At 41.6% G+C, this 25,699-nt stretch overlaps 1 protein-coding gene across 2 annotated transcripts; it reads left to right on the forward strand.

Annotated features, from left to right (window-relative positions):
* The first annotated feature begins 21 nt into the window (after positions 1 to 21).
* LOC120714059 (protein FAM222A-like) lies at positions 22 to 25,371 on the forward strand. 2 transcript variants are annotated; one of them, XM_040000093.1, is made up of 3 exons: positions 22 to 963; positions 11,212 to 11,377; positions 21,285 to 25,371. In XM_040000093.1, exons 2-3 carry the CDS (start codon positions 11,248 to 11,250, stop codon positions 22,685 to 22,687), a joined length of 1,533 nt encoding a protein of 510 aa, XP_039856027.1. In that variant the 5' UTR covers positions 22 to 963; positions 11,212 to 11,247; the 3' UTR covers positions 22,688 to 25,371. The 2 variants fall into 2 exon arrangements, with proteins under 2 accessions (XP_039856027.1, XP_039856026.1); XM_040000092.1 differs by having other exon boundaries at positions 23 to 963; positions 11,209 to 11,377.
* The last annotated feature ends 328 nt before the right edge of the window (positions 25,372 to 25,699 follow it).

The following is a 25,699-nucleotide window of genomic DNA, read 5'->3' on the forward strand; positions in this document are numbered from 1 at the left end:
TTCAAGGTTTGATGCATTGTGATTTCAGCGCTGGTCTTTTGCATATGCCGTGGTTGTAACAAGTGGATGTTTGAGTTATTATTGCCTTCCTACCAGCTTGAATCAGTCTTTTCTTTGACTTGTAATGTCAAAAGGCATTTTCATCCAGAGAACTGCCACATAGGAATACCACAGGATAGTTTCTCTTTTTCAGACTATTCTCTGTAAACCCTAGTGATAGCTGGTTGTCAGTTTCTAAACCACCACCATATAGATGGCCCGTGACTAACAGTCTAGGTGTATAATATATAGCTTTTGGACAGAGGACACCTACTTGCAGTTCTCCTCCTGAACACCTAATCTAATAAAGGGTTGATTAAGCACTGCTAACTGGATAAGCTGCAGAAAAAACCCGTCTGGAATCCTGGTGTGTAGCGCTCTTGATCGATCAGATGTGCTTGTGTAAAGACCGAAAACTTACATTTGTTCTGGGCCAACACACGGGACGCTCTTCCCCTTTAAATCTTTCCGCTAAACGGGAACGTGCTTCCTTTGACTGGTTTGGGATCACGACAGCGGCCGCCCTCTCTCGCGCACGATTGGCCGAGCCGTGGGAATATTCAAATGAAGCTTTGATTGATTGGCCCGGAGCCGGTTTCAACAGTGCAGAGGACTCATTTTCATTCCGACATCACTCTCCGTGGTTCACACGGCTCGGTTAGGCTTGCTGACATGATACGCAAGCGATGGCAAGGAAAACCTAAACGGTGAAATTATCTCCCACACCAGCGGCGAATATGTCGAGGAAGTGCAGTTAACGGAGCCAGCTTTATCAATGGATATTCCTCCCGGGGTTTCAGGCGCTCATCGCGAATTCTGTGGCGAGATTGCTTTTGCAGAGGAAATACGCCTTCCGAGCAGGAGAACAACCAATCAGCCGTGGCGAACCAAAGATAAACAAGCCTTATGATAAGACAAAACTCTGTAAGACATCGATCACGTTTCCCCTTTTTCCTCTATAATAATGTTTAATCTTCTCTGTGGGGACTCCTGTGAAATGTTTGTTTTTTAGTTTTTTTCAGTAATTTAGTTTGCTATGCATTTGTGCCAGTCAGACTGCCTCTACTCTAATTATGGCTGTGTGTGTGTGTAGTATTTAACAATAACGGAGTGAGAAAGGAAATAAGGTTCGTACGGGCGCTTCGGCGTGTAATGCCAGCATTGATTTTAGGTTGACAGCGCTGAATTGGTGAAAGATGCCCAGTGCGCACTAATAGGATAGGAGCGTCTCGCCCTTACTGTATATCATTATAGCTGTGTATCATATCTATTGGCCAGTGTGCATTCATCAGAGCGGAGGTCGCTCATTTGTTTTCGTCTTAAACAATAATATATAGTATTTACTAGCTCCAACATGTATTTAACGAGTAATTGTAGAAAATATAGGAGGCACGTGATTTTTATTTTATTTCAAGACACAAAACATTTTTAAATTTTTAGTCTTTTTTTTCCTATAGAGGCGTTATGGTGTAAGTAAATATCAGTCGGCACATCCATGAATGGGATGAAGGCTTTGAAAGGCGCTTTATATGTCAGCATCTCAGTGGATATGGGAAGTGCTTTGAAGTATATTATCGGTCATTCATGGCTGCCTCAGAAGGTTTCCATTTCTATTGTCTAGAAGCCGGAGGTGGGATCATCGCACCTCACTGCACCGGTGGCAGCCGAGGTTGAAGGTTAGCCGCAGCGGAGTTCCTAAAGATTATTGGCCAGGTGTGAAATTCTACCCTGCATGCTTTTCCTGCTTGGGCCAGATCCTTTATTACCCAGAGAGATGGGATGTCACAGCTTAGCACCAGAGGCAGAGAAGAAAAGCCAGCAATTTGGTGTTTTATTATCATCTTCTTTTTCTTCTGGCTGTTTCCAGAGCAAAAGAGAAATATATGCCAACTCCCCTGGGTTTAGTTTAATAGGCTTTTCTGGGTCGTTTTTCTTCCTTATGGCTTTCCTATAAACATATTTAAATTATGACTTTCTGGCCTTTGATTTATTATAATGTCAGAGTGTATTGAAAATATTGCCGCCTGCTCATTTCCATCGCTTTTCTTTTCACTCTGAAAGCTTCAGTTTGAAAATCTTACTTTCAGCTAACTAGCTGTAATTACATGTTCACATTGTGTTTGCGTGTTTGAAGTATGTGTTGACCGAGTCCGAACTTGCTCGAGAGGCTTTTAATTTGCATTGTATCAGGAGCAGTCAGTGTGCAGGTAACCCCCATGGGGGTTTCCCTCTGATCTCACATCTCACACCCCAGCAGTAATTCCAGCTCTGTGAGGGAAAAGGGATTTGTCATTTGGCTGCCTGCTTCCCTTTGCTTTCTCAGGAGCGAAGCTGAGCTCTGATTTATTGTGAAATTTCCTCAGGCTGGCTCAATCTCCAGGCCTACCGAATTACTGAATGGAAGGAGCTGCTCGCTAGGAGAATGACCTTTTCTTGAAAGATTATTACTCAGGCAAGTGCAAGGACTAATTAAGGTCATGTCCTTTTTTTCTGCTATGTCATCCATTGACTGACTTTTCAGGGTACAGCGAATTTTCTGTGGTGTATCAGTCCATGGTTAGGATGTGGAATGATAACATGAAGCAGATGACTTGGAAAATATATGGATGGGTGACAAACAAAACCTGATCCCTTCTCCTCTACAGTAAGGGGATCCAGTGGCTCCGTTGTGATGTGGATGGGATTTTTGTCCTCTTCTTTGTGTTTCCAGTAAAAAGTAGCCACACCCTACAATGCCCTGTCTTTATTGTCTTTTCTACTCAAAATAAGCCCATGCTTTACAAATTGAACACTGTGTTGTATCCAGTAAGACTTAAAGTAATGGCTGGGGTGATAAACGCATAAGAAAAGTGCTTACTGAAGCCATAAATGAAGTGAAAATTGGGGCGATTTTTTTGTAGGCCGCGCATTAATTGCTGTCTACTATCAGAAGAGTCGCCCCCTGCTGGTTATTAGAAGGAGTTCAGATTTAACCAATTTCCAGACTGGCTTCTGATCCAGAAACTATTTTACAGCCTTACCAATCGCCTGACTTCAAAGCACTGAAATACCTGTGGGACGTTATGGACTGTAAGTACTTTGCACAACCATCAGACTTGGAAGAATTGGAAGAATCAATGCCAAGGTGCACCGAGGCTGTTTGGTGGCACATGCTGGCCCGGCACTTTACTCGGTGCTATTTCATTTTTTTTCATTTGGTTTGTCATCTGTCTTCTGTGCACTCAACTTGTCCATTTCACTGGGATAATGTCAGTGGTTTTGTTGCTTAGCAATTTCTCCTGTGCACCCTTTGTAATCAGCTCTTTATCTGCTAGGAGATGTCAGGTGTAATTATGAGCAGCCTGTCATCTTTTGAAATTTGTCTAATTGGTCTTTTAATTCTAACAGGATGAAGGCTTAGTCAGACGTGGGCTGTGGGTTGAAGGTTAAGGACTGGGCCTCCTGAGGTTAGGGAGGAGGGAACCAGCCCTCCTAAGGTTGTTATTGTTTTGTCTACATACTGCTACTTGGTAATTATTTTTGATTAATGTAAAGCCAAATTTGAACTGATGCGTCATCATTTAGTCTGAAAAGAAAGGCTAAAGAAAGGCGGTGAGATGATGTCTTTATAAGCTGAACCAAAGATCAAAGACTCTTTTCTCATAGAGCATTTTAATGTTTCTGTGATGCATGGCAGAAAGCTTCTCATTAGGTTCATCTCCCGCATAAGAACCATACAGGCAGCATTTTCTCCACAGTTTTTAATGAGTTGTTTGTTTGCCCCAAAATTTTAATGGCTTGAAGGAATCAGTGACCCTTTACAATTTAGCAGTAAACTAAGAAGCCAGGAGACAGGACTTGGGAGAAGATTGTTTGTCTAACATAAACTCATTTTTATCTTTTTTGTCATGGAATTGGAAGACTAAAAACAATCCTGCCTGTCCACGGTTTGGCAAACAGATGTCATGTTAAAATAATAGTCTTCATCTACTGACAAAAGAGCTTATCTCTCCACAAAACCTACAGCTCACTCTCATTCACGATCTGTTATCTTTGAAGTCAGGGTTTTCTAAAGGCCAGGCTGCATACCCATAGCTCTTTGACAGTGTGTCTCAAGTGTGCATACTGGGATAAAGATAAGATAAAGCTCTGTTTAGCCTCTAATACTGCTTTGGCATTGGCCAGTCTTTACCCAGTGTGCAGTGTGTTTCTTTTACCTTGGCACTGTGTGTGCACATAGACCATTTTGGGTCAGCCCAAGGCTTCCTGCTCAAAAAAAAGGCTGTTTAAAAAGGTTTAGATTCGTGGCTGAATTTGTGCTTCACATCTTTATGTATAAAATGTCAGAATTACTGTTTTCCAAATAGTTAATTTAGTATTTCGACTTCTTTTTTTTCTTTTTACCTTTTTTCCCTAATACTAGCATTTCATGCTTGCAGAAATGAAAGCTGAGCATAAAAGCAAAATTCTACATGTGTATAGGTTGTGTCGTGTAGATTAAATACAGACAGAAATGACCTATATTAACAGAAAAGTAAATGATTAATTGTTTGAGAAAAACTGTGACCCTCACAGATCGTCTGTTTCTATATCAAAGTCCTTCAAGAACCTCGAGCCTACCGTGGACTAGGTCTGGTCATTTGTTGAGCAGCAGTTTCACTGGTCCCAGGACATATATACAAACTACACATAAAAATCACCCAGTGAAATCTGAAAAACAAAGCTTGAAAAGTTTGATTGCTTTTCCCTGAAATGTAGTTTTAAAAAGTTGAATTAACTGTTTGTTTTTTTACCCTGTAAATTATACTTCTACCACCATCTTTGCTGTTGCAGAACTCTTCCATAGATTTCAATTCAGGATTCTGCAATTTGGCCGTGGGTCAGTGTTAGCTATTTAATATTAGCTGGTCAATCTATTGGCATTGTCATGCCTGTTATATAAAATATTTTAAAAGTAAAGAAGAGACATATCAGTATTTGGTATCTATCTTAAAAATCTTGTATCAGTCAGACACATCTCTGGAAGTTAGAAATGTCAACTTGTGCTCAAAAAATGTTGTCGCTATTAGATAAAGGGAGGGTTAAAATTTGGTCATTTGAATTGTATGATTGTGGGATTTGCAAAAAAAAAAAGTCTGTGTTTAGAAGGAAAAAGTGATTTACATAAGAAAGTAGAGGGCACACAGCAACCTTCAGGACTGGAAAAATAACTGCAGATACGTGAATGGGTAAAGGCTGTAAACATGTTTATAGCTCACATTTTAATATTAATCATATTTTCCCAGTGACTTATTGACCTGGCTAATAATGCTGCATAAGTTACATCCAACCAAATGCTCATCTGCCGCAATATTATACATGATAAATTGCATAAAGTTTGTGCTTGAATAAATAAGTTGTAGGAAATGCGTTCTTACACTGTTGTAAAGCCTTTTACAGGAACTAATCTTGGTGCTAATGAGGCTCATTGTTATCAGCCGCAGGCCCAAAGTGTTCTTGCTACTAAAGCAGAGTGACTTCGGGTTGTTTGGCTATCCCGCGCATGAACCTTTGTTTCCTTTCTCCTTTATTTATTTATTTTTTGCTTTCTCTACACTAAATGTGAAAAGAGAAGTATGGCTCTCTTTTGTATGCTATTCTGATACCAATTATGTAAACTATTATAGAATTTAACCAGGCCAGCTCTTATCGGTTAATCCAGAAGTAATAGATTCTATTAAAAATGTATGAAGGGATTGGGGACGGATGATCTGTGTGTGTGTGTGCGTGTGTGTGTGTGTGCGTGTGTGTGCGTGTGTGCGTGTGTGTGCGTGCGTGTGTGTGTGTGTGCGTGTGTGTGTGTGTGTGTGTGCGTGTGTGTGCGTGTGTGTGTGCGTGAATTCAGCAGCTGCAGCAACACTGCTGTCTAATTCTGTCTCTATGTGAGGTTTGTCTGGTCTCCATTACTTAGACAGGTTCCTGCAGTGCCTCTGAAAGCCATACATAATATACAATTAATTATACAATAAGTGGATTGTTATTCATGGACCCTGTCATTTTTATTCAAAGTGAGACACTGCTTTTTCTCTTTTGTAATAACTAATTGCTCTTTGTTAGTCATTTATTGATTCTCATTTAACCTTCTTTTCTGGGTTTTTGTTCTCTCTTTGCCTTTTGCTTGCCTGCAGTTTCTGAGTAGAAGGAAAGGTATTAGCATAGCACCCGTGCTAATCCACTGGCAGAGTGAAAAGGGTGCTCGTCTTTTTCATTATCATCTAATTATTTACAGAGGATCCTGAGAACTGCTAACGGTAGCTGAGATGGTTCGGTTAGGGAGGTGTGAGTGTAAATGTGGCAGCGTGAGTGTGTGCGTGTGCGTGGAGCCAGCGTGCATGGTGTATTTGTGCATTTGACATTAGTTGAGAAGGAGGCTCTTTGTGCAATTTGCCTCTATCTCAGCTCTGACCCTTAATGCTGTGCAAAGTCATAAAAGCCTCCAGAAGGTCAGGCAGATGCTCTTGTCTGAGCCTGTGTATAATTTAGGGCTTTTTCCTCCTTTGATGGATGTTCTTATGCAGCTGCTTTATACATCCAAACAGGTAAAGCAAGAACACAAGCCTTTTTATGTGTTTTATAATGCAGTAGCATTGTCTAGGTTATCATGCATACCAAACCTTATTATCTCAGGGAATGAATTTATAATCGGTGAATTGTCAGGATATAAATGGTGCTGCTTTGGTGTAGTCATCTCAAGAATAACAAGATGCCTGAATAATTCAGTTTGAATCATCTGCAAACTGTCTGTTAAATTAAACAACCATACTGAAGTTCACCTCACCTCATCATCTCCCAAAATGCCTTGTGCTGACAGACGTCACATTATAATATGAAGCATTTTACAGTATGACAGGGACAAAGGGGAAAGGCTTGAAAAACGACTTTGTCCGCCAACATGTCCTTATCAGAGCACCATGGGGGACAGTTAGATGGGCTGCAAAAACAAGGCCTTTATCTCCCTGTCAGGTCCTCAGTGGGCCACACGACATTGCTTATCACTTGCATGGATGTCGCCTGAGAGTCAGAAGACCTAAACGCTCGAGTAGCTTATATCTGAATGCATAAATACTGTAGATTATGGAGCAGACAGTCGCACATATTGCTTAATTCACACCTCATTTCTTTATATTTTTCTAGGAAAATGGGAAATACGTGCAGGAAAAAACAGCTTAAAAGTCAATATAATAGTATGTATGTAATAGTACGACCTCCTTTATTCTTCACACAGCCTGAACTCTCTTAGGCAAGCTTTCTTGTCATTTCTTTGAGGAATAGTTCTCCAGGCTTCTTGAAGCACATTCATATCTCTTGTTGGCTGTTGGCTGCCTTTTGTTGCGTTCAGTGTAAAGATGATTTCACACTGCTTTTTTCTATGCAGTGGCAGTGTTTGAGATCATTGTCATTGCTTAAAAATGAAGCTGCTGCCAATCAGATGCTTTCTAAATGGTACTGCATGTTGGAATTATATTTGAAAGTAATTTTCTTTGTTCATAATTCCATCAGTTTTGACACGAGCTCTGGCCGTGAGTGGCTGAATTGCAGCCTGAACCATGATAGAGCCTCCACCATGTTTTGCAGAGGGCTGTAGATTTCTTCTGGCATCCCCAGTGTCAGTTTGAACTAAAAATTAAAAATTTGGACAGATCAGTCTATAAGATCTGATGTCACTGATTTTCAGTCCACTTCTTGTGTAATTTGGCATACTTCAGCTGTTTCTCCCTGTTTCCCTTTAAGAATGGCTTCTTGACAGCCATCCTTCCACTGAGAACGTTTCTGATGAGGCTTTGGTGAACAGTAGCTGGATCAACTGTCGGGTCAGATGTATCTCTCAGGTCCTGTGTCAGGTCTTTGCAGGATCTTTTACCTATTTCTTAATGACTTTCAGATGCTGTTCATCTGCTGTAGATATGCAAAAATACTATTTATTTTATGTGTTATGATTTTTTAGATTCAACTAACAGGCTGCTAATAAGAAAGCACATAACAAAAGAGTTTAAAATTGGTTCTTTGCTAAGTTGCCTGTGATGTGTAAAAACAACACTGGTTCATCCTTTGAGTTAAGTGCCTTTTTTTGTGCTCGAATAATTCAAAGGTCATTCTGAAGTGGCTTAATGAACAAGAAAGCAATGTTACTCTGCAAATGGTCAGAAGCAAAGACTAAAAAGCAGACAGTGTCCAAAGAAAAAAAGACCTCCAGAATGCCTGGAGAACAAGTCCTAAAGACTTCTTAAATAAAAAATACCAGACTCGCTCATTGGAAGCAAAATACAAAGGAAGGATATATCATAAGAAAGTGCAAAGCATAAAAAAGATTCATCGAGCAAAACTGTGTCTGTATAAAAAGGATGAAATTGCTTGAGGGCTTGAGATAATATCATGCATTCTGACATTACTTTCATTTCTCTTCTATTTCGTGGATAATCAGACTATTTTTAAGATTTAAGTTTGCGCTCTCAGTGACTTTTTTTGTCAAGTCCTTGCTGCCCTCTCTTTGAAATATAGCGCCCCGCTTGATGCATTTTCTTCCAGCTGCAAATTATGGGAGTAATGGAAGGTATTCCAAATTCATGTCTCATTTTCTGCTTGTGAAGGGATTTCTCCAGACGTGCATTTTCTCTCTTGTGTTCCTTCTGCCTTTTCAGTATTTCCCTCTTGACAAATGTGTAGTAATGGAGGGGTTGTTGTGAAATTGCTATTATTTTCAAAATGGAATCCAGACATACCGAGGCTTTTAGCTCGTCAGATGTGTGTGTTCAGATGAGGCAGGTTGCGCTGAGCAGTTTGAAGTGAGCTTGTCACCGAGGGACAGATGTTGAGTGGAGGAAGGGAGTGGGGGAATCTTTTTTTCTTTTTGGCACCTGAGTAACATAAGATCCACTCCGTCTTCTTCCTTTTGAGGCGAAGGTAATCATGTTTCTGCAGCCCATTGCTGAATATGCTGTTATGTGGTTGACTTGCTTTAGCTGCCCTCCAGACCCTGAGGCAGAAATCAAAACAAAAATCCAGAAGAACCTTAAAAGTAAAAAAAAAAAGGGCAATCTGAAAGCTACATGCTGCAGGCTCGTAGTAGCCATTTTGGGGACTACTACACATCTAAGAAAAATACAGTGTTTCAATTTGTAATCACCAGATTGATTAACTAGTATACCAATAGTTCTGCGGCATTTTGAACTGACAGCAGTTGTCTGTCTTCGAGATGGGCTACCTGATACAAATACAGCACGATAGCCTGAGGTTTCTTTTTTCTTAGTTTTGCAACGCTGGCATTCAGAGTTGCTGACTCTTTCAGATAATCAAACAGAATGTCAAATGCGATTATCGCTGAAATATTTCCTCAAAGCGCAGCTTGCTCTTTTTAGAGTGATTGCTTCAATCAGCACAGCTGTGGCTGTGGCTTTGGCGAGTCTTGTTCAGACACAGGCTCTCATTTCCTCTGACAGTACTTAACACTGCAAACAGCGCAGCCTATTTTAGGGAGCGAGCTGCTTTTGGCTTTCTCTGCTGATCAATACGGTCATAAATTTATAGAACAAGAAACCAAGGTCTCAGAGCCGGTTAGAAATTGAAACACGCGGCCCGAGGCTACAGGAGGGGTTGTAAATGATCTGTGATCACAACAGGCAGAAAGCAAGGTTGATAACGGGAAGGAGCCATCATAACAACTAAGCAGAGGAAGGAGATGGAGTCATCATTAAATTATATTACTTTCTTAAATTTACAGTCTCTGCATTTCATCGAGGGGCAGCTGAATTTTAATATGGTAAAAGGATCCGAGCGGTTGCAAAAATTTAGATCTGCGCTTTACAAAGAACACGCCTATTGGATTTTAATGTCCACGAGGAAGCTTTGCAGTTTGCTTCCATCAGCAGTGCCTGATGCTTATAATTTGAAGTTAAAAAAATCACTGTGGATAATCGAAGGAATAATTAGCCCATCTATTTGATAGATGGGATGCCACAAAACTACACACAACGGTTCATCTTCCCTAGAGAAGAAAACCCAGTGATTACATTTAGCTCCGCAGGCACAAATAAGGCAGCCACCTGCTTTAAAAAAATACATATATCTATTTTGAAGATTAGCTTGAATTTTGGAACAGATAGCTGTTGGTGGTCAGAGGCCGAATCTTTATGCTGAGCAGGCCTGATTTTTTAGTAACTACAGATATTTCTCAACATCTTCTGGGTGAATGTGACTTTAACCCTCTAGATCAGTGGTTCTCAAACTTTTTCTGGTATGCCTTGCTTCAGATGTTGAAAAAAAGGGTCACATGCCGCACTTTTTATCAATCAGCAAAGAATCCAAGTAGAATTTTAGTTAAATAAAGACGTTTTGTTATTTGTCTTTACAATTTACCCCTGGACTTCAAGGCTCTGGCAGCAGTGGCTCTGTGCTCCACAGTTTGAGAACCAGTGCTCTAAAGCAGGGACGTCAAACTTATTTTACATCGCGGGCCACATAGAGCTACTTTGATCTTCTGTTGGCCCGACCGGTGAAACTCCCTCGTCTGTCGGTGTACAGAAATGTAACTAGACATTTAATCCCTGACATATTTTAATATAAGAAAAATTAGTGCAATTTCAACAGCGCGTGTCAGTTCTTCTGCATGCTGGTGGAGTAAATGAAAGATATCTGTCAGCACAACTCTTTAGTCTTAAATTGTATGTAATAAATGTGTAAAATTACAGAAATCTAATACTTATGAATGACCATTGGGAAGGTTTGTATTAGTAGGAAAAGCTGTAAAACTTATGAAAATATAGTTAAAAGTTAAAAATTGATGCCACCCTTCACATTTTCCAGAGCCATCCAATTGGCTGGATTGGAGCTGATCCAGTCTCCTGTAAAGTCTAAATGGACTGTGAAGTTAACAGTGGTTATTCAAAGAAATATTGATGGTAGATGGTTATTTTAATGACATTCCTTCTGATCTTGACTGTACTTTGATGCCTTAATTAGCAGATGTTAGTATACCTGCTAAACATCCCCACATTAACATTTTCATTGTGGATAGAGGCGAGTTAGCGTTTAGTTAACTGTACAGTCTCTAAAACTTGCTGATATGTCTGTGTGGTTTTGTCTATCAGGTGTTAAGTGTTAACCAAAGTGTAAAATCATGTGATTTCTTTTTTTGTTGTTGTTGTCTTGTTCTAGCAGGTTTACCCAGGCTGTGCGCAGCCCTAGTGAACTATCATGCTGGCCTGTATCCAGAGACGGCAAAACTTCTCGTCGCAGCATTTGGCCTGCACACCCAAAAGCCTCGATGTTCCGCCGCCGCCATTGCTGCTGCCGGTACCACCGCTGCAGTCATGCACCCACAAAGGTGAGTCCTATCGAACACATTTAAGGCATTTTGTCATAAAGTATCTGTTTTTCACAACACACTGGGAGTAAAAAACAAAAAAAAAAGTCACGTTCTACTTGACCTTGTTGGCTCAAAGTGCTCGTAAAGATCACACGTGGTTGTTTTCAGCAGCGCTCGCTGAGATTCCAGGTACTGTGGAGCATTTTGAATTAAAGTAATGGGCTACTTGATGATAATGTCTGCTAATTGTAAAAGCTTGTAATCAGCGTGCTCATGCAGTGCAAATGCATGCAGGTCAGAGTGGACAAAGTGAAATTACAGAGTGACTCAAATCGCCCATACAGGGTTACTAATGATGCTCACACTGTGCAGAAGGTGCTTCGTGTGTGGGTGTTGTTTGACCTTCACTTTGAGTGATTGCACTGCATGTGCTGTAAGGTTGAGTGTTGAATCTTTGGGAGTGGAATTTATGATTAGATTTCTTTCAATTAACTGATTAAATGAGATGATTATTATTTTCTTTATGTCGTTTACTCTGCTTTCATGCTCTTTGTGTAGTTGTCCGACTCGCTTCCACTGGTTCATCCTACCTGCAAAGCCTACTTCTGCTCTATTGTCTGTTTCTCATCACCCGCCCACTTTCTTAGATACACCTGTTCAACTGCAAATATCTAATCAGGTAATCGCATCGCAGCAACGTGGTCAAGATGACCTGCCAAAGTTCAAACCGAGCATCAGAATAGGTAGAAAGGTGATTTAAGTGACTTTTAATATATAGTTGTTGGTCTGATGTATTTCAGAAACTGCTGATCTGCTGGGATTTTCCCACACAGCCATCTCTGGGGTTTACAGAGGATGGTCCAGAAGAGGAAATTAAATGGTGTGCTGCAGTTTTCTGGGTGAAAATATATTTTGTTGATCTTAGAGGTCAGAAGAGAACAGCCTGGCTGCTTCGAGCTGACAGGAGGGTAACCATAAATAAAATAGCCAAGGTTTACAGAAGAGCATCTCTGAATGCACAACACATGAAACTTTGAAGCAGATGGGCTACAGCAGCTAAACACCACTTCATTCACTTCTGTTGATTAAAAACAGGAAATTGAGGCTACAGAAACTGCACTGGTCTGATGAGTCTTGATTTTGCTGTGACATTCAGATGGTAAGGTCAGAGTCTAATGTAAATAACATGAAAGGATGGATGGCTTGTATCAGTGGTTCGGGCTGCTGGTGGTGCTGTAATGTTGTAGGCGGTAATTTCTTGGCACACTGATTGGCGTGAAGTTGCCCCCCCTCCCTGTTTGACACCACTTTTGTTTGATTTAAGGTGGGGGGGGACTTCACTCTGATTACCAACTGAGCATTGTTTAGGCATCACAGCGTAGCTGAATATCGTTGCTGACCGTCAAACCCTTTATAACACAGTTTGCCCATTTTCTGATGGTTGCTTCCGGCAGGATAACGCATCAAATCATCTCAGACTGGTTTCTTGAACTGACACTAAGCTGACAGTCCTCAAATGGTCTCCGCAGTCACCAGATCTGAATCCAGTAGAGCACATTTGCATGTGGCTGAATGGGAGATTTGCGCCATGGACGTGCAGCCAGACACTTCTGCAGAAACTGTGTGATGCCGTCATGTCAATATGGACCAAAATCTCTGGGAATGTTTCCAGCACCTTCTTAAACCCATGCCTTGAAGAGTTAAGGCATTTCTGGGTCCAACACAGTACTAGCAAGTGTACCTAATTAAATGGCCAGTGAGTGTTTCCCAGTTGTTTCTTAGCTTATCTGACTGATTATGTTACCGGTTTTCTTTGTTTGCATGATCTTGTGCATTCTCGTGCGTCTCGTTCTCATTTATTTCTGATAATTAGATTTCCTCAGGTTGACCTTCTATAGAGTCATGCTGTGAGTCTAATGAGGTCACCAAACTCCAGGCAGTTAAAAGTACCATAAAAAGTGAAACGAGACTAACAGCATGGGGGGGGGGGGGCGTGTCAATTAAGTGCATTGTATACAGTTACAATAAAAGCTCCAATCAGCCAAAATAAGTGAAATCTGTGGTGTCGCAGACTGCGCAGTTAATTATTATGTCTTCCTTATTTACTTGTAGCCAAGCAGTGTGTATCCAACCATATTCAAATTTGAAATGCTAAAAATTCATTCCCTCTTAAGCTCCATCTACTCATCCCTCATTTCCCCAGGTGAAATACCCCTTTGTCTTTTCTGTTATTAAATATTAATTGGGAATCAGTGGAGCGCTTGTCTGCTAAATGTTGGAACAGAAGGGCCTGGTTTGCCTCAGGCAGAAACAGGGATGCATTTTCTCATCCTGTTTACCTGCAGGGCCTCCACCCACCCCCCTCTACCCCCCTTCAGTTTTATGCACTGCACTGTGCGTGGTGCAGCACCCTCCAGCTGTAGCCTGACATTTCAAGTGCAGCCACAGGGAATAAACTACTGATGGGAGCTCAGTCTGTGTGGTCTGGGCTTCTTCGTTAAATGAGTCGTTGGATCAAGTTAAAAGGGGACAGTATTAAGCCACTGCTGTGCTTTTGAAAGCCATTTTCATTTTTAGCCATCGATAAATGGAAGGTGCGGGGCCATTAGAGCTCCCGGCCACGCAAACCAACGCGAAAGATTTCTGAGAAACGACTGTTAGGAATTATGTGATGAGAGTAAATGAGAGCTGTGATGTTCGCTGTTATCTCAGCTTGAAAGCCGGAGCTGGAAATGCTTTTTTTCCCACGCTGCCGGCCTGCACTCGGCCCGCCTTTGAGAGGGGGAAACTTTGCCCAAGCGGCATAGAAACAAATGAGGAATGACACTGGTGCAAGGAAGTATTTGGCCAGAGCCTCCTCGAGCACACATAACCAAGTGTTAAACCCTGAGGTTACTCTGTTCTGTGAGTACCTAGCCTTCATCCAGGGAGCACTGACGTGGAAAGAGCGAGGCTCGTGAAAATGAGGCGAATGAGTGTCTGAGTGTTTTTATTTTTGTGTTTACCAAAGAAGCCTGTGAATAGAGAGGTTAGTGTGAGTGAGATTTAAGAGCATACGGTGTCAGCGTTTTCCTGTGCCTCGCTGCGATGTGAAGCGCAGAGAATTAGCACTCAAATCTGAAGCTCTGTTGGGCATGGCGAGTGGCTTTAAACACTACAATAAAAGCTTTAGCCGCTACCGCTGTGAAGAAGAAGAAGCAAATCACAGGCAGCGTTTTCTCTTTCGCCATTGCAATTGGAGTTAAAACGTCTCTGCACTGTTGTTAGTTTTTGAGACAGTGAATCAACTCTAACTACAGTAGAGGTGAGCCAGCTTTGAGTCCCCAAAGATTATTTGTAGGGAAAATGAATGGGATGTCTTTTCTTGAACTGGGGGCACCTGAAATAACTCTGCCGGTGACTTTAGAACAACTTTAAAACTTTATTGTGAATCTTTTTAATGCCCTTTTTATTAATCACTCCAACTTCAAACTGAGTTCAGTCAGTGTGTGTAAAGCTGAGCCGTTATGCATTTCCTTATGTATGCTTTGATTATTCACAGTTTCAAAAAATAAAGTACACATAATCACTATGAACCTAAAGCTAAGGCTTCAGGCTGCTCTAAATGCTTAATTTCAAATGTTTTTTTTTTTCTATTCTTGTGTTGACTTGATGTCGACTCTGTACATATGTCCTTATATGCTCATCTCAAGCACAGCAAGAGCCTGAGATTGAAAAGTATAGGGTTCTATTTGCAAAAGCCAATAAGTAGGAAATGGGCTTTTAGAGGGGGGATCCTTAAAGAGATACAGTAGTGTGCAAAAGTCTTTAGCCGATTCTCATTTCTTTATATTTTGCTGAAGTGGCGTTCAGCAATAGTTCTCCGGGCTTTCTGAAGGTCTTTTAAAAATTTTTACTTTAGACATTGGCTGCTTTCTCAGTTGTTTTGAGTCCAGTATTTGTATCTGATCATTTTCAGTTTTTATATGCTGTTAAGCCACTTAACAGTTACCTATGAATCATTTAAGCATAAAAAGGAGCCTAAATCAAAGGAAGAACCAGTGTTGCGTGTACAAAAAAACCCCAGCTTGGCAAAGAACCAGTTTTAAATTGTATCTTAAGGCACTTTGCTACTAAAAGCATGTCAGGATAGGGGGGAAAAAAGCAGTGTAGGATCATCTTGACAGAGAACAGAACAAAAGGAAACTAACATCCAAAGATAAGCTTTGATTGTTCTTCAACAGAGCCCGGAGAACTATTCCCGAAGACGGCTTAAAGAAATGACAAGAAAGCCGAATAAGAGAGTTCAGGCTGTGCCGAAGAATAAAGGTGGTCATTCCGAGTATTACTGACCTTCAAGCATGTTTGAATGTATTTCAATAAACTGTTGCACTTATTTCACATTTCCCTTGAAAAATTACACTTTTATGAAATATAAAGACATGAGGGATGAATCACGACTTCTGTACAGTACTATATTGCTGATATTATTACTGCTTATACACAGAAGATGAATGGAGCTACAAGACAAATGAGTTTTCTTGAACTTTGAATCACGCAGCTACTCTGAGTCACAATAAAAGCATGGCGTAGGTCTGCTTTATAATAAAATTGGAAGCTGGGAATTAACTGAAATAATCAATCACACCAGGATATAATTGGGTTCTAATCATGTAAATAATGTAAACTAAAATACCAAAAAGATAAATAAAAGCCATAAAGTTATCTTCCGTTTGCTCTAACAGGCAGATAGTCGATTGCAGAGGCTCGTCTTAAACAGATGAATGAAGGCAGGAGCAATTAATTACATGGTTCTAATGACTGGACTTACTGGGCCAAGTGAGTGCACGGAGGAGGTTGTCATGGTAACAGAGGGATGGCTTTTAAAAGCGTTCTTGAATTTCTGAGCTTCGTCCCTAGTTATTAAGGTATTTTAAATATCAGGATTATTGGTGTGGTAAACAAGTATTTATGCCTGCTGAGAAGCGCTGTTCTGTAATTAACTGCCAGTTCTCAGTGCCATGTTCCTGCTGAGGATTTGACACTCGTAAACATGTTATCACACAAAAGTGTTCAAGATAAGTCTTTAGCCTAACATCAAAGGCCTGTGGGGGTTTTTTTGTTTAGTTTTTTTGGTCTGGCAGTTTTGCCAACATGTATGGATAATAACAATGAAATGGAATTTTTTTTATTTATTTTAGTTTTATCTCATTTGGGAATCGTATCTAGCAACCATTGTAATTGTTTCCTTATGTTCTCCCTCTGGGCATGAAATGGTTGGAAGCCGTGGTTTTGGAAACTCAATGAGCCTGTCCAACTCCTGTTTCAGCCCTGCCTCTGGGGCTTGTTTTGCCCATAAATTAGTGATTAACTCAAAGTGCTCCAAAACAATGAGGTCCCTGCTCTAATCTGGGGGAAATGGCTTCAAGTGTGACCACGGGAAAAAGATTAGCCCGTTTTAAAGTGGCAGAAAGCGTCGAGTGGGATTGCGTGTGGGTGGAAAAAGGTTATGAAAGACCCATACGTATGTATACATCGACATAACACTGTATGATTAAAAATGGTTTATCCCTCCAGATTATTTTTATGCTAATATTAATGAAATCTCTGTCCTGAAGCTACACACACACACACACACACACACACACACACACACACACACACACACACACACACCCGCACACACACACACACACCCGCACAATCAGGCGTAGTGGTGATTGAGCGTTTATGATTGCCCCTCACCCTGAGCTCTTTCTTTCCAAGCACGTCCCCTGCGTGGAAGCAGGAAATCAGGATTAGTTGTTTCCTGTGAAAGTGTGCCAGTTTCAATGGGTGCCATAACAGCACCCATTGAAACTGGCGTGTTAAATGTGCCGAACCCCTTTCAACCAAAAGAAAACGCCAAATCCCGACCGGAGGAGCCACTAAATGTATTATCATGGTTTTTAGCAGCACCGCACATCACAGTCCAGCGTGCCTCACATAAACAAGCTCGATTCAATCAGTCCCGTCTAAAAAGCAAGCGGTGGAAATGCTAAAAGGTCAAAGCTTGTTTAAGCACTGCGTGATGGCTTTGGTCAAGACTGCTTGCGGAAAAGTGGCTGATGGTATTTTCTGAGCTGCTTCTACTTCTGCTGCTGCTCGCTGTCAGGGCAGAGGAGAGAAACAGCGTGCTGTCTGCAGGTTCAGGGTGATTAAGTGCTTAAGGTCAGACTGCTAATTATCTCTCTGCCATGTCTTACCTCACAGCACATAGCTGCCATTTCCTTGTTGTCATGCGAACAGCCTCGTATTTGTTTTCACTTCTTCACTTCTGTCTTTATTTTATACCACTGAATTTAATTGTGTGGATACAGTGCCTTTTCACAGTAAAGCAATGTACACTTTGGAGAAAAAAGGTAAAAAGATGGTTTTAAAAATCTGGTTTCAAATTAAATAGACAAGCGATTCCCCCCCCCCCGGCCTCATTTTGAATCCTCTTTTGCTCATAATCCTTCACAGCTGAGCAGTGGTTGTCACCCTCACTGAGCACCCACTTCAAGGGAAAACTGTTTTCTTCTCAGATGCTTCTGCTTCATATCCTTTTCAGTGCTATCTGATCTCTTCGTATCTTAAAAGCCTTGTGACCTATGAGATTGACGTCTTGAGAAATTAACCCCACCCCTCCGCACTGGATCCACTCAAATAAGCTGTGAACGACAATGTACGCTTTACTTTCAAGCTGTTTATCGACATGATCTGGACTCATGGCATTATCTGTTGGAGTTTTAGAGCGTTAGACGCCCTTTAACCTGTGAAAAGTGCATGTAGCTGTCCACTGAATTCACAGCAAGAGAGCGGTCATTATGTGTGTCACTCTCACTTAATCCAAGCTGAGAATTTCCAGTACTGAGCCTGTCTGAAGGAGACTGTCCCCTGCTGTGTGCTAAATGTGATAAAGGGCAGTGGCACACAGTGTACCGACTTGACCCTAGCGACACTCAGAGTTCATGTGGGAAAATGGCTCCAGTCTTCCTACAGTACACGCCTGTATAATATTGCTTATAGCGTAAAAACTGACAATGAATGTGCTAAAAATATAAGCCTGCATTAATACAAACTTACTGTAAGATCAGCGTGCATGATCCCATAATTGCAGCAGGGAAAGATTAGAGTAGATGAACTCATTGTTGGGTTAAAAGTGTGCAGCAGTTTTATCTCGCGCATTCTTATCTGCAGAATGAAAATAATGAGGTTTTCCTGCCTCGTATGCTCATGTGCTGCAGTTGAAATGCTCTGAATACAATCCCTGTGGCTTAACACTGGATGCAAATGAATCGGAATTAAAAGCTGGCTTCGTTTTTATTGTATTTTATTTTATTTTTTTTACTTTTTGTTTGCTTGTTTTCAAACTAAAGGAGGAAAGGAGCACGCGTACTGCGAGGTACACAGTCTGCTTTGCCTTGTAACTTTTCACAGTAAAGTTCAAACCTAATCTCGGAGTGTGCAAATGACCTTTTCCTATCTGCGGATCGCAGTGGAGGCAGCGCTTTCTGCAGGCCGACGGTTTTCACTCTAATAATATGCATATGTTGAGTATTTGGATAAGGTGGCAGCCGGCACAGTAGGCTATTGTCTAATTGGCAACTGGAGAGAAAACGTCAGCTTTCACACTGCAACTGATGAACTGCACTTTTTAATTTGGTTGGGGTGTGCTCGCAGGAAAGCTTATGTGTTTTGCGAGGAAAGAGTTACTGCGTTACTTTCATTACAGCTAACACACGCTTTGGGGGAAGCCAACCCGCGTGGCGCTCACTTCACTGCCATCAAACGCTGCCGACTGGAGGTAAAGCCTTCAAGATTGAAACAAGTACCTGTGGTTGCAATTTCGAGCAAATGTAATGCCGCTCATGCTGTTTTTGATCACACTTGTAACTTCACATTATCCAGCGGTTGGGTTTTTTTTGTTTCTTTTTTTTGAAGTCTAAACTGATCCTTTTTTATGCCTGTGTCACACAGTAGTGGTCCTCAGATGATAAATATGTGAATGCAGAGTGCCTATTTGCAAATGAGGCTTTCCATAGTGGCAACATTACGGCAGCCGCAGTGGGAAGTGCAGCTGTGTTGTGTCTCCATAGCTCTGACAGGGCTGTAATCTCTGGACTAACAATATCAGACACCCCGTGAAGACGTGTTAGCATTCAGAGTGTTTGAAGTGTTTGTGGAACAGCAAGCCAATCACAGCATGCTGGGGCTTAGCACTGACATTTTACTCAACCAGAAACGGCTAAAATGTCTGTCTTTGATTTGTTTTGCTAAATCATCCATCTTTGCTTAACTGAGCGCCGTTATCAAAGGCGGGGAACAAAAAAAAAAAGAGGGGGGGGGGATTTTTGTGCTGTGGTGATGCAAGCGGTTATTACGCTTTTTTAAATGTGTCATCGCATCTAATCATCTAAAGCTCCTTTCAGGTGGATGTGATCCTCTTCTTCTTATGCTTTGTAGTCATGAATATTTATCTTATTTTTTTATTCGTTTGCCAGAAATTGTTATTGCAGCTGCTTTTTCCTCGATTACCCCCCCCAATTCTCTCCCCCTTCCCCCCCGTGAGCAGTATTATGGGAAACCAGAGAAGGGATAGCTCCCATCTTGATGTTGTATACAATACAAACACCTCTCCAACATCCCAGCTGTCATTGTTTTCTATAGCAGCGCTGCACCGCGATACATAATAAGCAGTGTTTTTGCTTTTGTTTTATTTCTCCCCAGAATTCATTCATGCTCCTGGCACCGTGGTGCCTGCTCCTTCTGCTCCGCTGGGAGATTGTTGGATGGATTGAACACTCCACCTTGCCTCTTTCCTCCATTTTAAACACCCAATTTATTTCTTTCATGAGATGGATCTTGTAGATTGACTCATTTTCACAGTCGGGAGGCTCACTGTAGGCCTGAAATGAAATGAACTCCCAAATCAATTTCAAATGGGAACGACGAGCGAGCGCTCCCCTGCATAGCTGGAATTGGATTTGTTATTGAAAATGAAATGAAGTGTTTTGTTTTTTGGTTTTTTTTGTTGAGGGTTTTTTTTCGGGGTTTTTTCCCTTTTCACTCTTTATTGCAGATTACAGCTTTGTTCTTTTGCCTGCTGTGATTTCCTCCGACTTACGCTTCGATCTGGGTTCATTTCAGCAGCTTTTCTTTTTATGGCAGAAATTCCATAAAAGTGTCACTCCGAAAGGTGGTGGTAATTTCTACACGGTGATTTATTGTTTTTAAATGGGGTGCCTTTTCCCCACCTTAGTCACTAGGAGTTAAGCAGCCATGAAATTGCCTGAATAATAGTGTTTAAATCCAATCTTAGTTTGTCCCGTCTGCTTTCCCGCACACAATTCAATCATCTGTGCCCTCGACGATTTTTTTCTTTGTCCATCTGTGTCAAGTTTTCCTTCACAGTTTAGGCTGCAGGCTTTTGCATAGATTAGGTCCAAGTTTACGAAGGCATAAAGTGGAATGGCATTTCACGGGCAGGACGTGGTGATACTTGAGTAATTATGTTGGTAAATTGCTTAGGTACTCCTTATTAGATGAGGCTTCTGCTTCTGCTAAGGTGTGCTCCAATAACCAAGATTCGTTTTGATCACATTTTTAAAAAGCAAAAATTAAAAAAAGGTATTGCTTATTTGTCAGAGTTTCCTGTATCAGGATCATCCTGCATTTAGTGCTAGCTGCTGTTTTTATAGATTTTGTACTGCTGTGAAATTAGACCCTTTGCTTTTTCCTGTTTCTTCTTTTCCCAGGATAAACTAATTGTGAGTTGAACTGAGCCTAAGTTTAAAAAAAAAATCCTGGAGGTGTGTAATAAAACCGGTTTGAGATTTTAAGAGGGAAAAAGAAGAAAAAAGAAAGACACAAGGGGCTCATTTTCTGAGCTAATCACCGTTTCTGTCTTCTGCTTTCTTCTCAGGGGAGCCGTCCTCCGTGATTTCTCGGTACCCCTCTCCTGCAGAGTTGGATGCTTTTGCGCAGAAAACTGCCAACAGCCCGCTGTCCATCAAAATCTTCCCGTCGGATGTGCGGGTGCCGCAACACAAACAGCTCAGCAAAACAGTAAACGGCTTGGACACCACTGGTCAACGCTACAGCCCCTATTCGCATCCGTACTCGGGAGGCTACCAAGGCTTGTTGGCCATTGTCAAAGCCTCTGTGGTGGTCAAAGGTGTGGTGAAAACCTCAGAGGGCAGAAGGACTAAACATGTAAACAGCCAGGCTTCTGTGGCACCATATAATAATCCTTTGAATAATGGCTACACCGTCAGAAACGGGCATAAAGCCTATCGCGTAAACTCATGCAAGCCCCCCGATGCACCGATCGAGACACTTTGTTCTAGCGTTGGAATAGCCTCTGGAGATCAGAGCCTGCCCCCCCAGTCTGAGCTGGCAGAGGTTCAAAGCTTGATGAGGCAGATGAGCAGAGTTCCTCACAGCCAGGCGCCGCAGCTGGGGGGAGAGGCCCGAGCCAGCCCCTCGCTGCAGGCCGTGGCTGCGGTGGCGCATTCAGACTCAGACTTTGTCCTGGGAGTACCTCCCCAGAGCAGTCTGGCTTTCGCGGGAGCGGTGCTACCGACACAGAGCGCAGACAGAGCCAAAGCTGGATACTTGGACAAAGGAGACTACACTGTGTGGCAGCACAAAGCTCAAATGCAACAGCAGCAGCCCTATCAGCAGGGAGCAGTGAGGATGTACGGTGTGAGTAGCAGTGCTCAGGGCCACAGAGCAGCAGAGGCTGGGGTTGGCCTTTCTCCTGAAACTTGCCTCCCTTTGGCCCGCTCCTCACAGCTGCCCTATAGGCCGCATCCTGGCAGAGTGGGCGTCGGGCAGGAGCGAGTCAGCGCCAGCGTACAGGGGGAGGTGTCTGTCGGACAGTACTTCGCTCCTCTGTGGGACAGCGTCGTGGCTACCCCTAACAGTGACTGTTATCCCTATCAGGTGCTGACAACGGGTACATGTGCAGCCAGGCCTAGAGATGTGGGTCTCTCCCATCCTCATCCCCATCCCCATCTTCACAACCACCACAACCCACAACATCACCAGGCACAGCTTCACCCTCCTCTTCCTCTTCCCCCTCCCCCTCCTCATACCCAGGCCTACAGCACAGACCAAAACCTCTGTTGTGGGCTGTCTAGTTCTAGCCTGTGCCACGCTGCAGTGCTTAGCAGCAGCCTGCAGTCTCTGGAGTGCCTCATCAGTGAGATCCACCCTCCCTGCATCAAAGAGCGCATGCTGGGCCGTGGGTACGAAGCCATGGGGATGCCTCCGCTCATGGAGCACCAACAGCAAGCCCACATCCAGCTCCCCGTCTACAGATAAGACGGCAGGACAGGGAAGCGACACATCTTTTATAGACCGCAGAGGTGTCTGTGAGCGAGAGACATGCCTTTTTGTTTGTGCATGTACTTTATTTGTAGAAGGCTTTGTCTCACAAGCCTGGAAAAGAAAAAAAAGGTAAAATGATAATCATGACTTTAAAATACAGGTTTATTCTATGGACTTTCCACGTTGTATTTTTATATCTTTAAATGGCCATTGGACATGATTACTGTCGTTCACGTGATGCCGAGCACTTATTTGCATTTTTACATGACAAAATCATCGGTAACCTTCTGAAAACTTTTACTTGAATCCGGTTAATGATCTCTGGTAAGCCTTTTTGTGAATATACTGTATTTGTTTTATGGGGTTTTTTTCTTATTAGTTATTTGAGAGCAAGAATTCTCCTCAAAAATCACTTTTAACCAATCTTCTTGGTTGTCTGTTGATTTCTTGTGGATTTGTGTTTTGGTTTCCTTCTCCTGGCTTTCCTTTAACGGACATACGCACTGCCCCAGCTTTCTCAGTACGATGCAACTCTCCTAGATGCTGCATGGGGAAATACTTTCACCATTCAAATGTGAATATATATACATCTAACCAACATACTTTTTTGTTACAGTCACAGAGAAACTTGTGTAATTTAAACACCTATACTGATTTAACCTAGTCACGCTCAGCTCGGCTTTTAAGGACTGTTGCATATCCAAATCAACACTGTGGCATTCAGGCCAAGCAAGATATGCCCTTGGTTGTATTTTTTTAAACCGTTTTTGAATTTCAGAAGCTTGTGTGAACATTTTTCCTTGAATGACATAAAGTCCCGACACTGTTCTCACGACGCCGTGTGTATAACGGAAGTGCTACGTAGAGGAGCAGGCCGCCTGAATCATTTACAGTGTCTTCTTTGTAGGGCTATATTATCTGCGATGGTTTGAGATGTGTGACTGAGTAGTTCTTTGTGTGTCTGCACTGGTTCTGTAATCCAATTTATTTATGTCCCCACCCCCCTCTCCCTTGATTTATATGGCAAACTGTCTCTCTTATAAAGTGCAATTATTATATATGAATATGTGAGCGCTCTCCATGAATTATGTTGATGAAATAACTACATTTTGCAATGTACGACCTTAATCCCTCACCCTTTTTTGCTTCTTCTTAATAAGGATTGTCAAGTAAATTAAATTTTCTAAACCCAGCGAGTACTGTCTTATTACCTATTAATAGCCATTATCTGGCAAACTTGCAGTCTTTATTATATTCACGAATGATAAAGCAGTTGTAGGAAGACAAGATTTTTTTTCTGGCTTTATTGCAAAGGGATTTAAAGCTTAAGCACAAGGCGAGTCGCTCTCTTCTTATTTTATTTTTTTTTACCTCGTTCCATTAAGATCCATCTTTTCACCCAAAGATTTCAGTTTTATTATATGATGTAAGTCAATCCTTAGCTGGAAAAGATTGGACTGGCTCCTTTATAAATGATGCAAGCCGAAAGCGCTAATTTTGTTATCACTGAATGATGTTAGTCCAGATGGATGGCTCATGCTTGAGGCAGAAGCCAATGAATACTTCGAAATACGTAAGTGAAAATGTGCAGGCCTGTTCCTGCAGATATTACATTTTGATATGAAAAATACATGCTTCCTTGAAGACATATTCACGTGAATATTGTTGTTCACATTATTGAGAAATAGGCTGGCCGTTCCCCCAGCTATTGAATTGCTAATGTTCGATGATGTGCCTGCCTGCGCTCCTTATTTTGGTTCATTTGTCCTCCTAAATTGGACGCTTCTAGCTGCGATCCAGACACGAAATGCACAGCCACTTTAAGCAGGCCATTATAAAACAAATAACCTAGATGGTGTGAATAATGACATTAGGCGCCCTGTTAGGAATAAAACTGCAGTATTCAAATGATGACCTCATTGCGCATAACAAATATGTCAGCGGTAAAAGGTCAGTGGCTTTGTCATTGAATCGCTGTCATAAATTATTTCCGGTCTTTAGTCTGTTGTGTCCTGTCTTTACTTGGAGCTTTTCCATCCTATCAGGCAGTGCTGCTGATAAACCGACAGGATTACAGACGTGCTTCTCTCGCTCGGAGACGATTAACTCAGGCTGGGCTCCTGTGGGAGAGGAACCAGAGCCACTCTGGCCTCTGGGAAACACTTCAGATAAGTTAGACCAAGGAGAGGAAGAGGATGGTTGATTTGGAGGATTAGGATGCACGAGGAAGTGAATCCTCTCTGATTTACTTCTGTATAAAAAAATAAATAAACTGACTAAAAGTCAACTTTAAAGCCACTAAGAGCTCTTTCACAAAGCCGTTTTCCCAAACTACGGCTTTATTTATTACATGCAGCATTTAACCATTTTTTTTAATCAGTTTTGCTTGCTGTAGTTGTACACAGCCACGCTCAAGAAGGAGATGGGGAAAAGCAAGCAGATATCGCCACCTAGTGTAAGATTCGTGAACTGAATTTAATTTTGAGTCAGTTTTAAGAAATATGATCACAGATGATTCTTCTAAAACAAACACCATATAAAGTATTCAGTTAGAAAACACGCCTCTGATGAAGTCAACGTACACATGAACATGACTTGGCTGTATGACATAAAATGAAAAACAGCTTCAGACATTAAAAAAAAAAAAATGTTTTAAAGCAGTTGACATGTAATTAGAACTACAGGTTCACACAACAGGTAACACAACAATGCAAACAAAGCTTACACATGTCACACCCTACTGCTGAACAATAACAGCACAAACTCCAAGCCCTTAGAGGGATTTAAAAAGAAAAAACAAAAGAAAAACTTCTACTAGCTTTTCTTTACAGGTGAACTTATAGATGAGAATATATATATATATATATATTTAATATTCTATTTAATATTTTCAAAACATTCGTTCAGTGACACCAAGGCACTCTGAAATCCCTAAATTTAAAAACCTAATAATACGGGATGGTAAAATATATAATTTCCCCGGCTCATGGATGGAGGTGGAGAACA

The sequence above is a fragment of the Simochromis diagramma genome, unplaced genomic scaffold, assembly GCF_900408965.1.
Source record: "Simochromis diagramma unplaced genomic scaffold, fSimDia1.1 OVJJ01000596.1, whole genome shotgun sequence".
Lineage (NCBI taxonomy): Eukaryota > Metazoa > Chordata > Actinopteri > Cichliformes > Cichlidae > Simochromis > Simochromis diagramma.

What these genes read in the sequence shown, in the direction of transcription:
- LOC120714059 (XM_040000093.1), top strand. Translation starts at nt 11,248, where the DNA reads ATGCTGGCCTGTATCCAGAGACGGCAAAACTTCTCGTCGCAGCATTTG. An exon ending in GCAGTCATGCACCCACAAAG is followed by an intron (nt 11,378 to 21,284) that starts GTGAGTCCTATC and finishes CTTTCTTCTCAG; the next exon opens with GGGAGCCGTCCTCCGTGATT.